The sequence below is a fragment of the Achroia grisella genome, unplaced genomic scaffold (assembly GCF_030625045.1).
Source record: "Achroia grisella isolate CSIRO2021 unplaced genomic scaffold, CSIRO_AGI_Agris_v1 utg204, whole genome shotgun sequence".
Classification (NCBI taxonomy): domain Eukaryota; kingdom Metazoa; phylum Arthropoda; class Insecta; order Lepidoptera; family Pyralidae; genus Achroia; species Achroia grisella.
Genome location: NW_026712703.1, coordinates 2,459,554 through 2,472,833, shown reverse-complemented (window position 1 = coordinate 2,472,833; position 13,280 = coordinate 2,459,554). Strand labels below are relative to the sequence as shown.

Genomic DNA, 13,280 nt, shown 5'->3' with positions numbered 1-13,280 from the left:
AATATCATGTGAACAAGATATTTGATTGGTTTTGGGACACTATACGTATAATTAAAATCTGTTCCATAACTTTTGTTGTTGACGTTACTACACCTGAAATACCATTTTAAGCAGCTACAACACTCGTGCAATTAATTTGATTACAAAACTGATAACTCTACTACCTACAATACGAACTGGGTCTAAATGCGTGTGGATAATTGAGGATCGTTGCAGAACTATTGTCTGTAAAACTGTGTACATATTCATAATGAATCAGAAAATAAAGTATGTATTATCTAGTCTATATGAGAGCGTAATATCTTAACCAACTGTTATTTAAATTAAATTACTTTGATGTCATTTAGATAATTAAGAAAAAAAAATGTATTAAATAACGCATATATTAAAAATTACAAAGAGTTCAAATTTTCAACATAAAACTACATATAAATAATGTCCTTATTTGTAAGTAGTTAAAAGATTTGCCACTAAAAATTATTGAACTTTACTTTATGTGACTGCAACGACCTTACCTGAATGTCATCCATTGCGTGTATTGAGACTATTTGTTCAATATAACTCCAATATTAAATATTTTTGAATAAACGACAGTTAACTGAATTTACTTCAATAAATATTCGACTATTTATCAATTTAAATTATTGTCTAAAAATGATAATATCAGACGTAATTCAGTTTGTAATTACCTACTCGTTTTAATATAACATACTCACATTTAGCTACTGCACTGAATAATCTCTTTTATGACTTAAATACTCGCGTAATAAGATACTATTACTTGATAAAGTAAACTAAAACAAATCGAATTTAAGTTATTATGTAATATATACATAATTTTTATTCGTTCATGCATTTTCGAATTATAGTTAATCTATAAAATAACTACATGTCATTTCAGTTATGTCATCATAAAGTTATTATTATAAGGGGCCATATTAGTAACATTAAATATAAGGCTTTGTTATTTACCTATGCAATAAGTAATTTCAAAGTGTTAAGTTTTACAGGTTTTCTCCTGGCCAAGGGAAGAGACACTAAAATTAAATAATAACACTCAATTATCTCAACAATGTCTAGATGCTGACATGGACAGTATAGACAGTTAAATTTAATGTTGATTTAAATAATCTCCCGAGAGTTAAACAATTCACGAGGTATTAAAACTATTTTCGTTTAGAGCAAATTAGAATTATGCAATTTTATTATATATATGTATTTTTAACACAGTGTAAGCAAGCCCCATCGGCCCATCTCATGGTAAACGGTAACTGTAGCCTATGATCGCCTGAAACACCGGTAGAGTCGCATCACTTTCCCAAGTGATAAGAAATATATATATCAACTATATGCCAAAACTAAGTTCATCGGATATTAATTTTTAAAATATTACAGCCTTAATAAGTGTAGAAACAATAGAAATGTTCAAGATAATAAATATTGGCCATTTATTTTACAATTGTACATTCTTCTTAAATGCAATTAGAAACTACTTATATATATCTACTTAATAAAAAAGAACATTCGTGAATTCGGGCACAGAATGGTGATTCACAATATTTTCATCATTTACTAATATGATTTTTAAGATTGAGTTACTGCCTACATATGTATGTATGTGATTAATCCTAATCTGAAATTACAACAATTTTAAATTAGTAACTATTTACTAATTTAAAATTGTTGTAATTTCAGTTAAAATCGCTATCGATTTCATAATACCTACCTTAAAATATTTTTCGTATTATAATGATCTTTCCTACCTAAAAGCAAAGCTATCGCTCCATAAATTCAGTTTATATTTACGTTCTTTATTTATTTTTAAAATTTTAAATATTGCCCAAAAATAAATACGCTATTATAATCACTACTATTATACAGCTTAGACCATGCTCTAAGCTATTTTATGCAGTTTAGAACCTTATTACTTTGGCTGGCACCGTAATGTCGTAGCCGTGAAGAACATTGTGCGAATTATTAATATTACATGATATATATTATATACAAGTTCAAAGCAATTTGGATTACAGTTTGATAGCTTCGTTGGTCCAAAGCTCACCACCCTTTACACTGACGAAGTCCCGAGTTCAACTCTCGGTCGGTGTAATTTGGCAAACAAACTTTCTCACAATTTGACTGGGTCAGGGTGTTCTGGTGATGACCTCAGTTTTAGTATAGAATACTCGATCCTTTAAGTTTATTTCACCAGAGAACCAGGGCCGTGACAGATACATAATTGTCTAGCAATAAAAAAATAAAATAATTTGCGAGCATGTTGAGTTGCACAATGTATTTCATGGTGTTATATTTAAACTATATCTAGAACAAACTGTGTTCTTTAATTACTTCAAATATATTTACTGAAATGAAAATTATATGTATTTGAAACATGTTATTTTTAATTAGTTAAAAGATATTTATGAAAAAAAGTTTCCGTTAAATATGTATGAAAAATCAAAGAATGCAGCTTAACACAAACTACTAACACAGTAATCACCTACTACCATCATAATACACTCCATTGTTAGAATGTTATGCAAATGTCTAAATGTATAGTGCGTGTAAACTTATACACATATTATACCATTTATGACAGAAATCCATTAAAGAATCTACTAATAAATATAGCAATAATATTGTGTATTGAGAAGTTACAATCTTCAGAAATCATTTATGTTCAGAGATAATATAAAGTCTAATACTTCCATATTATATTTACACATAGTACATTTGCATTGAGCTCTTCTTTAAGGAAGCAGTTTTGGAACGTCAATATTGTAAAGGATACATATGCTTATTTGCATTCAAATTTTTAACGATGTTTTACTATAAAATGTTGTCACCTTTGATTTAATTTAATCTTGTATATTATCAACGTAATTGTATTAGGTCATCTGCATAGGACAGTAATAACAGACAAATTCTTATGATAAATTAACTAAATATAAATAAAAAAACGTCATATATTTCATATCTCTAAGAAACAGTTTACTATACCAAACATTCACATCTTATTTCCTGTTTTCTTTTTTCAAATATAAACATGAATGACTTTGCAACAATATTATTAGATGAAGATATAAATATCAATCATGTCATGGTGGTATCTGTCCTTAAGTACTTTTTCTCTAAGAAATTTTACATATACAATTATTTAATTTGTCAAATGTACATAAATGATTTTCTGTGAATTCTAATTATAAAATTAAGATTATCGTAATAAAAATCAATTACTTTTTATTTTGTTTTGATCTTTGTTGGATTTACTATATGCAACTATAATATGTATGCATCTATGTTTATTGTTTACTATTAGTACTTATAGATATTGCGATCTGTTCCTAAAATGGGTAGTCTACTGAAGACTAGTGAACAACAGTTGGCTGTAACCAATGTAACATCGGAACACGTAAGTTATTAACAGATTACAGGATAGCCTAGGTATGTACAAAGGTAGCAAATATTTTGATGATCTGAGCTGGGTGTTACAAAACTAAGAATTGGCTTCATTTCGGCAACAGATCGTAATGAAATTCTATTACTATCGTCTATATTACCATTTATTACTTATATATTACAGCGGACAGTGATTGCTTTATATTAGGTTTGATGAACGTTGTTTTGTTTTGTTCGTCTTATAGTATGGTGTTAATAAAATATATGTATCGTGTTTATTTTTCTTGTTTTAGAGGAAATGACGTCTATGTGCTAAAACGTTATATGTACCGCAATGAAAGTGTTCGTCAAATGTGCGTATGTCTAGCTGCAATCTGAATTGTTTGAGGCTATTATCTCAACTGTTAATGGGCTATGCGTCCTCAGCACGTCGTCGGTTATAGCTTTTCAGCTTGTTTTAATACTAACAGAGTACTTAATTTTATGCACATTTTGTACCTGCAATTCTGCAAACTGAAATTCTATACCGACTAACCAAAGACCATAAATACGCTTCTAGGTGACAACACGGAGCTACTGTTATGTTCTTTTATTTTTCTTTGTTGTAACGAGATTTTGAGTGCCCTTATCCGCCCTAAGCCGCGTTATTTATGGCCCATTGTATTATTTGTGTTAATTAAATAGCTTTTCTAACCCGTTCTCTGAGCGTTACAATTATCCTTACACTACTCTTCCTCTTTTATCTTCCATACATATTATATATATATACTACTCACATCCAAATTGACTGAAGAAATTAACATGTCCATCAAATACAATCGAACCAGAACAGAGCTTATCAGAATTTAAACAAAAAAAAATTTACCTATTACCCATACTTTGAAAGTACATTACATTTTATTCACTAAACTGATAGTTCACACAAGAATAGATTTTACAACATTTTAAACAATTATACTTATTCATATAAAAAATATAATTTAATTTTAGTTTTAATAATTATTTACTAGATTTACACAAATGTCAATAGATATATAATAGTAACAGTGTCTCATACATACCGGTTTATATGTGTTGTGCAGGACAACAAGTTGGGAGATATATGTTTCTCATTGCGTTATGTACCAACGGCCGGAAAACTCACAGTTGTTATTTTGGAAGCCAAGAACTTGAAGAAAATGGACGTCGGTGGCCTATCAGGTATAATTTTTACCATATCATTAGCACTTTTGTTTCAGTAATACGAGTGAAACTAATCCAAATATAAATCTAGATCACTGATAACACTACTATCTAATTTACAGGGATTTTAGGGTAAAACTCTTTAATGTATTTTTTAATTCATTATCGTCTGTACATTATACTACTAGTATTAGAATTTACATAGTCAATTTTGAAATGCATGAATTATTTTCATCCAAATACATATGTACCTAAATATCTTCTTTTGCATACACATTATAAATTATAAGCGATCTGAGTATACCTAATTTCATTACTTTCATTTATTCACAAGCATCCACATTTACCTGAACTATCAATGTTTATTTGCATTCTCCTGATACTTTACAATTTAATATTAGTTACTCGTTAAATCACTTGCTTATACACCTTATTTATAAAGATGAAGCTAGTAAGTACTAATTTGTATAAAATATTCCCAAAGCAACCATCAATCTATCTTTTGACTTAAAATTTAAGTTCATACGTAGACGTCCGGATTCATCGTCGTCAAAGAATACATTGATGGTTTATCATAACTAACACGGTATGCTGCTGTTCCCTCTTATTTAGTTTATATTAATAAAGACAGATTATTAGCATCTTTTAAAAATCACAAAATTTGTCGCTTGTGTATGTTTATCGTATTATTTATTCATACTGCATTCGGCATACTAACTTTTCTAACACACTCACAAAAATTTTTCAAAGTAGTAAAACATATTAATGCCTAACATGTCTTTTTCATATGCGGTATCATCGCTGCGTGTCAACAGATCCGTACGTAAAGATAGCACTCATGCAAAATGGTAAACGCCTCAAGAAGAAGAAAACGAGTATCAAGAAATGCACACTGAATCCCTATTACAACGAGTCATTTACTTTTGAAGTACCATTCGAACAAATACAGGTGCGAGCCGAGATTGAAAAATTCGATGTGATTGCGCATGGCTCGGACAAAATTCCGAATGAACGATGTACTCGTAAGCTTAGAAAACATCAACCGATATTAAATATTTCGGGCATATATGAGTATGTCTTTCTTTCGGCATTGTCTGTACTGTGTGCCATTTGATGTTGTGTATTTATTGTTGTGGACATAATTACATACACCACTTGCATCCATACCGATCCCACTCCTAAACAAAAGAAATACAAATTTATTTTGATGTTTTATGTTTCATGATTTGAGTAGAACGTCAATTTTGTTCATTTCATGTTCTTACATGAAAGGAAAATAACAATGTAGACTTGCAATAGTTGCAAAGTCTTTTTGATTATACATATCAAGGAATACCTAATTAATTGACAAATACACGTATAATTTGGTTTTACATAGTCATACAAATGCGTTTATGTTTATGTTTTCTAAATGTTATTGTGTTGTTGTTGTTGTGATGTTAGTTGTTTATTGTAGTGTACTTTAGTGTATTCTTTGTACAGCTATTTTCTTTATCTGTCGCCTGTCCACCTCTATATATCTATCCGTACCTTGGTGATGCCCTTCCAGCCTTATATTATTTAAAGTCTAACTTATTAGAATTCTTCTTTGATAAAATATTGACCTTTATTTGTAACTCGGCGTCTCAGATGAAGGTTTTTATTTTTATGAATATTCTAATAAAGTATTATGGCATTGAATAATATAAATCCCTACAGAGTGGTGTCTAATAATCTCCCCTCGTAACTGCATTACAATTTGGTGACTTCAGATTGTAATTACTTATGGTTTAAGGAATCCAGTTCCTCGTTTTTCTTCTATAGTTCTCTTATTACTATTCATCACTTCATCCTCGTAATTACACATTCGAATGCTTTCTCCTACGTTTGTAAGTATATCCAAAATGTTGCTGGTTATATTTTATTTTCATAACAGCATGCTATTGACATGATCGTTCCTTATGCGTGAGTGCCATACTATGTCCTGTATGTATCTAACTGTTGTATACGTAAACGTGCTTCACCTTCTCAATAAATGTTAAAATTTAAAGGAACAAAACATATATACCCAAAAAAATACCAACAGCATGCACGTGTTATGAACATACTACTATAGCGCAATACTAAATTACTAAATAAAAAATCATTATAACTCATATCAAGATCATCAGACCATATTCACATATCATAAATTAATTAAATCATCATATAACTGAATTGGACTTCAGAAAGTAAATCTAGTGGTAACGGTGGTGGACTACGATCGCATCGGTACATCGGAGCCGATTGGTAAGGTGGTGCTGGGCTACAACGCTTCAGGCACAGAGCTTCGTCACTGGTCCGACATGCTTGCCAGCCCTCGGCGTCCGATCGCACAATGGCATACTCTCAAAGACCCCGACGATGGAGAAAAGAAGGATTAAATTACATAAACCTGAGGTAATCGAATGAATGTAATATATTTACTTTATTTTACATTTAAGACATTAGAAATTTAAAAGTAAAATGACTAAAGTATTTTATCTACTACTAGCGAATTGTTGCTTAATTCAGATATCATATTTTGAGGAAGATATTTCCTATTGGACTCTAAGTTTTTCGACCATTTCTTAGAGTTGAAAGTAAGGTGTGTTTAAGTAATAGCAAGGATAACTAACTTGAATCCCCAGCTAATGGTAAGTAGTAACCATCGCCTGTATACATGAACAGCGCCACGGACATATCATATGCCACCCGTGATACCAGTCATGCGTTGCCATTCCGGAGGACTAAGATATCATGCCTCTTATCACTGCCTTACCTAACCTTTAACAGAAACACATCTTTCGAAGTAAGCCGCTTGGTGACTGAAATAGGTAACACTGAGGTACATACAGAATACAGAAGTATGTATAAAGTATACCTCGGTAAATAGCTACAAATTAAAATAAATAGGATATCATCCCAGATTATATAGGTAAATATAATATATACTATTAATTAGTATTGACTATCAAGTTAAACAGAAATAAGTCATAAGTAATCTTTATTCAAATAAACTTAATATAAGCACTTTTGAATATACACATTTTTTTATTCTACCGCTGTTAAAAATAGTTTGTGTATATGTAGAAAATCCACGAGTTCATCGATTTTTTATGAGATACTTTCATTAGTATAAATATGTAAAGGCCAACTGCGGCCAACGGTATTAGAGTAGTCCGAAAAAAATATATAATTTATCAACATAAGTTTTTAACCATATAAAACATCCCATTAGACCGAATGCAGTCATGCAAAGTTGTCTCAAATACTTATTTCAAATGACACAGTACTTTACAGTGTGATTAGCGTATTTTACTGGAATGGCCAACAAACTGAAGGTCCACCTAGTAGATTTTGTCCAACAGTCGCCTATAAATAGCTAAGGACAAAGGTGTTACGCACCTGTAATCTGTATACCTATTCCCAATCTATACATATAAATAAAATTGGAGTATCTGTTTCTAATATTGAAATAACCGTTTACTACATGCATATGAATATAAATACGGTACATACACCAAAATGTCATTTTTTACAATTTTTGTCTGTTTGTTTCGGCTAATCTTGAAATTGCTGACCCGATTTTGACGGGACTTTTTTTGGCAGGTAGCTGATGTAATAAGGAGTAACTTTTATTTTCGAAAAATTAAATTAAATTCCGCGAGTACAGTCGCAAGCACAGCTAGTAGTAAATATATATTACAATATTTATTTAATCATGTGTTTTAATATTTAAGTATTATAAAATTATTTAAACATTATGTGTTTTAATATTTTCAGAATATGATTACTTCAAGTGCGAGTGGGAAGAATACCTACGCGAATTGTTTTACTGGAGTTATTCAAGTTTATTTATGACTGAAAATTAAGCGTATCCGCTAAATAAAATAAAAAGCGTGTTCTTTTACATAGGTATGCTTTATAAGTGTTAATTCAAAATGCTATACATAATTTACTATATTTGACTTCTAATCAATGTGGTATCTATGTGGTAAAATAATTATTTTGGAAAATCGACACAATATATAAAAGTAATTTACCTAATTGTTCTCCTAATGTTATTTCATTTTAAACAATATCGTAATTTGACATAATTTGCCGTTACATTTTTCATTGTATTCTTAATACTGTATGTAATAATTCTTAATACTCGTGTCTTTGGTAATCATAGAAATTTCGAAAACAATCGAAAGCTTATGGTATTTTCAACTGTTGTTATATTGTTTAGTACTCCCAAAATCGTAAAATTCCAATTTTACTATAGGTACAATACTTAGTGCTACATGTACCTACTCAGTTCTTAAAGATTTCAGTATATTCCTAATTTAAAATTGTTTCGTTGTAAGTACCCAAATACCCATTATTTAAAGTTCGCTTGAATTGTGTATGAAAATATAAATATCATTTACATAAAAAAATAACTACGCTATGTAAATAAGTTGAATCCTGTTAACTTTATTACATTCTATTTTACTATCTTGTAAGTGTTATAATATTGATACCCTTTTATTATTATAATAAAAATGGTTCCTCTGTAGAAGAGAAGTTATATATTAAATAATTATGAAGTTATATTTAGAAAATTCCATTGTCTTTACAAACAGCATACTATTTTTACGCGAAATATTGAAATTCTCTTCTTATGAGGAACAATTATAGGCCTATCGTATAGGTACCTAATCTTTATTATTTTAAGACATGACATTTTTACGTGTGTTAATTAATAGTATCTTCAGTATCCATTATTTAACAGAAAAAAATATATAATTTGTATAAAAGTTAGTTGATACGTATTTATTTTTAGGAAGTGTTCTAATAATATTGTTTTTAACAAAAAATTTAAGTGGTGTCACAGAAACTAGTCAAAGTATAACATCATACTATATACATATTAATGTATAATATATACCTAATTATAAATTCGCTAATGAAGCTATAAAAACTCTATATATATATATATATATATATGGCGTTATAACATCGATTAATTGTCGTTTATTGAAACAATTCAGCGCCAAAAAATTTGGTATATCTACACGAAATTACCTATTTATAAAAGAATGATCTATCTATATTATACTTACATAATTAGCTAAAGCTTGACTGTTGTTGATCTCAAACCTATGTGTTATTGTGTATATAATGTAATCACATGTTAAACTTCACGGTCACGTATATCTACTTATATAGGAGTAAAGGAGTCGGGCTTCAAGTACATTTAGAAGTGCACCAACACGAAACAAGTAGGGATAGCCTTGTGGTTCAAGTACTGTATTTAACAATAAATATATTTACGGTAATATAAATATAGATTTAACTTTGGTTTGCAACAGATTCATTGCCAGTACCGGTAAATATATATTTTTTAATATATTATAATATATACACTGTATTATGCAAATATAAGTCTACCTAATACTTACTTTTAATGTTCCATCACTTTCGTTTCATAAACGAATACTGACGTTTTTTTGAACAAGATGTCGTATTTTTCCAAGTACACACCATGACTTACTAAGCTGCTGTGAATCTGTTGAAACATCTTTCAAGTACCTACTATATAATCTCAGGCCGCCACCAATCATGCGGTCGGGCCTCGGTAGAATTGACAATATAGATATTCCAAATGCTATTTAATAACATTTTGTATAATCTTAAGACGAAAAGCCACGAAATATGTATATGTGAATAATCGCTAGAATATTAGAAAAAAAAATCAATAACTCGATTTGTGTAATTATTTGTAGAAGTGGGCTACATTATTACGACCAACAATGCTAGCCTTGCTAATCTAATGTGCTTAACATTTCTTTATTACCAGTACGTATTCTAAACTATTATATCAGCATTTAAACTATCGAAATCACTAATAAATTAAAATAATGTACTCACATCATTATCCCCAGAGGGATATTTACAATACTATCACATAATAAGTGGATAACAATGTGCAGCCTTAGTGAGTGGCCATAAAAGAAAACAAATAAACTTTGATGTTTAGGTAGTCACTTTATATTCACAATTTATCTAGAATAAAAGTGATAAAATAAGTACCTACTTATTCAGTTATAACAGTCAGTTATATCATTCTTGAACAGTTCTAGTGACACTATGATACAGTGTAGGACATGAGGATAAGAAGATCCAAAATAAATTTTCAATAAGAAGTATCTAAAATTATCTAAACATGACTATGTTGACTTCATGCCAAACACTTCTTAAAACAACCACTTCCATAAAAGCAAAGAATTTGGATGATTGCCCAAAATATAAGCATTCAATTTGATTAAAAAATATGGTGATTACAGATAGCTCTATTCATAAATTGAGATTCTTCTATCATCACTACCATATTAAATTCTTCCAATGTGGTTCATATAAGAGTTCAGCAATAATCAAATATAGTTTTACACTCTTATATCTGAACAAATAATTTAGGTAAAGGTAAGATATTATTACATGTATATTAATGTTTAAGAAAATATTTTTATTTTCAAAATATATAAAAATATGTATGTAAAATTTTGCATTTCAGTAACATACTAACCACAATTAAAATTGAGATACTGCTTTGTTAGTGATTTCTGATAGGTGCTGCAGTGTCATAGCCATCCTGCTATACTTAAAATGGCCCAAGTAAATCATAATAATTGTAATGTACTTTTGACAGGATGTATAATCCTGAATTAAGTCACTTTTGGCTGAACCTACAACATTAGGTTGATGACAGTTCATTCGCAATCTGGTAAAATATTATTAAATGAAAAACATTGTGTATATTCATCCTATCCAAGTCAGTCAAGAATTAAATCCAACTCCAAATGCGATCAATCTTGATGGAATTTCGTTGGAGTTTAATCAATCTTTATATTGATATAATGAATAATGAACTCTGTTATTCCCGGTTCAGTCAGCTATTACCCATTGAAGAGAGTATTGCATCAAATGTAATTAATGTACATTTAAAAAGTATATGGTTTTAGACTTGTGAACTAAGTCAGATTGTCTAATATGATTATATTTTACCAGACCGAGATTGACCTCATAGTGTAGACCCAGCCTTAGTCTTCAAACACAGCTCAAACTTAAATATGGAATGCTAGGTGTAGATGATATAAAAGTAGTAAATGAGAGTATTGTGTATTTAAATGTGTGTTGAATCCTAATTCATGTTTGAGTTGTTTTTGACATTTCTAACAGATGTGCCAGGATTAGCAGTCTCACAATGAACAAATGTAAAATGAATGTGTTAAGCTGTTGTACTGGTTACTGTTTGTTATAAACTTAAATAAAATAAAATTTTGCTGAATCTAGTATTATATAATGTAATCAATATTTTATTTTAGTGGAATCTACACTAAATAATTGCAGGGTGTATCTGTATCTCCATTACTACTTCTTGCACATGACTAAAAAGTATAGAATATTTATTTTTTATGTTTAAAATGTTGTTATTGTAGATCTAATCATGTATATATTCCTGATTGTTAAAATATAATAATTGTCATATCACTTGCCATTTGAATAAAAACCATTGTATGATTAATATTATTTTTTTATTTATTTTAGATAATATAGATTTTTTTTATTTTCACATTACATTTTTTTCTTAGAGTATATTGTAATGAATTATGTAAACTATGAAGAATGTCTATAATACATAATTACATAGATTGTGCAGTTTCATTGCAACATTTAAAAATATGTTGAAAATATATTATACATTTATATTATGAAGTTCTTGTTTGATACTAATATTCTTCCAATAGAATTACTTCAATTTATAACTATGAAAATATCTACAAAGCAATATAGCAAAGAAAGCATTTTATATATTCACAATAGGAAGAAGTACTTATAATTTTACTAATAATCTAGACAGTCTCTAAGCCTTTATCTTTCAGAATAAGTAGGTTTACACAATTAATTAAAATTTTATAATATTTTAGGTACTCAATATTGGTCTTATTTATAAAATGCAGCAAGCATTTTATTTTAACAATGAATTAAAACAAATACTTACTCATTTTACGAACCATCATAATATCTTCTTTTCATTGTTCTATATTTTTTTAACATGTAAAGCACTTCTATTTCCTTTGCAACAAATTCACCATGTTTTATCATAATTCTTATTTTCTCAGGATTTGTCTCTCCACTATTTTTTGTAAATACCTTATGCAGTCGTTTCCTAAAGAAATCATACCCTTGAGGCCAATCCCGGCCCATATACAATAACTATAAGAAAACAATACACAGATGTTAAATAAATCACATGTTACTTTGCTATTATACTATAAATGTAACAAAATTAAACTATTAATGCCGTACACTTCAGCGTATATATCTACTCAATGCAAGTTTAAAAAATAAAAATCAATATATATAATATAATCAATATAATAAAATTATAAAATATTCTTGAAACATACCGTTTTATACAAGTTTAAGACAGCTCTTCTATGTGGCTGCGACATAATTAATTATTTTCAAGGACTGAAAGAACTAAAATTCTGGCTAAAGTTCATAGTCCAATTGGTATAACTAATATACCAAATTAGATAAAATGAACAACAACTATGAGTAAAATGGAATTAATCTATTACAAATATAAACACAAACTTCAAAATTTATATTTTTTGACATTGACAATCATTCATTTGTCAGATATGTAAAATTTATTCTAGTAGCGTTCTTAT

At 29.0% G+C, this 13,280-nt stretch overlaps 2 protein-coding genes across 6 annotated transcripts in view; one reads left to right on the top strand and one right to left on the bottom strand.

Moving 5' to 3' along the window:
* Nucleotides 1–11,317, top strand: part of LOC131841899 (synaptotagmin 1) — a 28,920-nt gene extending 17,603 nt beyond the window's left edge. For 3 of the 5 annotated variants that reach the window (XM_059190270.1, XM_059190268.1, XM_059190269.1), the window contains exons 8-11: nucleotides 4,479–4,596; nucleotides 5,394–5,527; nucleotides 6,786–6,996; nucleotides 8,362–11,317. In XM_059190270.1, coding sequence (XP_059046253.1) covers nucleotides 4,479–4,596; nucleotides 5,394–5,527; nucleotides 6,786–6,980 — 447 coding nt within the window. In that variant the 3' untranslated portion in view covers nucleotides 6,981–6,996; nucleotides 8,362–11,317. The remainder of the gene's footprint in view (nucleotides 1–4,478; nucleotides 4,597–5,393; nucleotides 5,528–6,785; nucleotides 6,997–8,361) is intronic. The other 2 variants (XM_059190272.1, XM_059190271.1) reach the window with 1 other exon arrangement.
* Nucleotides 11,318–11,327: 10 nt separating this feature from the next.
* On the bottom strand, nucleotides 11,328–13,083 carry LOC131841901 (electron transfer flavoprotein regulatory factor 1). Its single transcript, XM_059190273.1, has 2 exons — nucleotides 13,014–13,083; nucleotides 11,328–12,819 (listed from the first exon to the last, which is right to left on the bottom strand). The coding sequence occupies exons 1-2, from the start codon at nucleotides 13,056–13,058 to the stop codon at nucleotides 12,610–12,612; spliced, it is 255 nt and encodes an 84-aa protein (XP_059046256.1). The 5' UTR covers nucleotides 13,059–13,083; the 3' UTR covers nucleotides 11,328–12,609.
* Nucleotides 13,084–13,280: the final 197 nt, after the last annotated feature.

Coding starts and splice junctions, on each gene's coding strand:
- LOC131841901 (XM_059190273.1), bottom strand. CDS start 13,058: ATGTCGCAGCCACATAGAAGAGCTGTCTTAAACTTGTATAAAACG. Junction 12,820..13,013: donor TCTTAAACTTGTATAAAACG/GTATGTTTCAAG, acceptor GTTTTCTTATAG/TTATTGTATATGGGCCGGGA.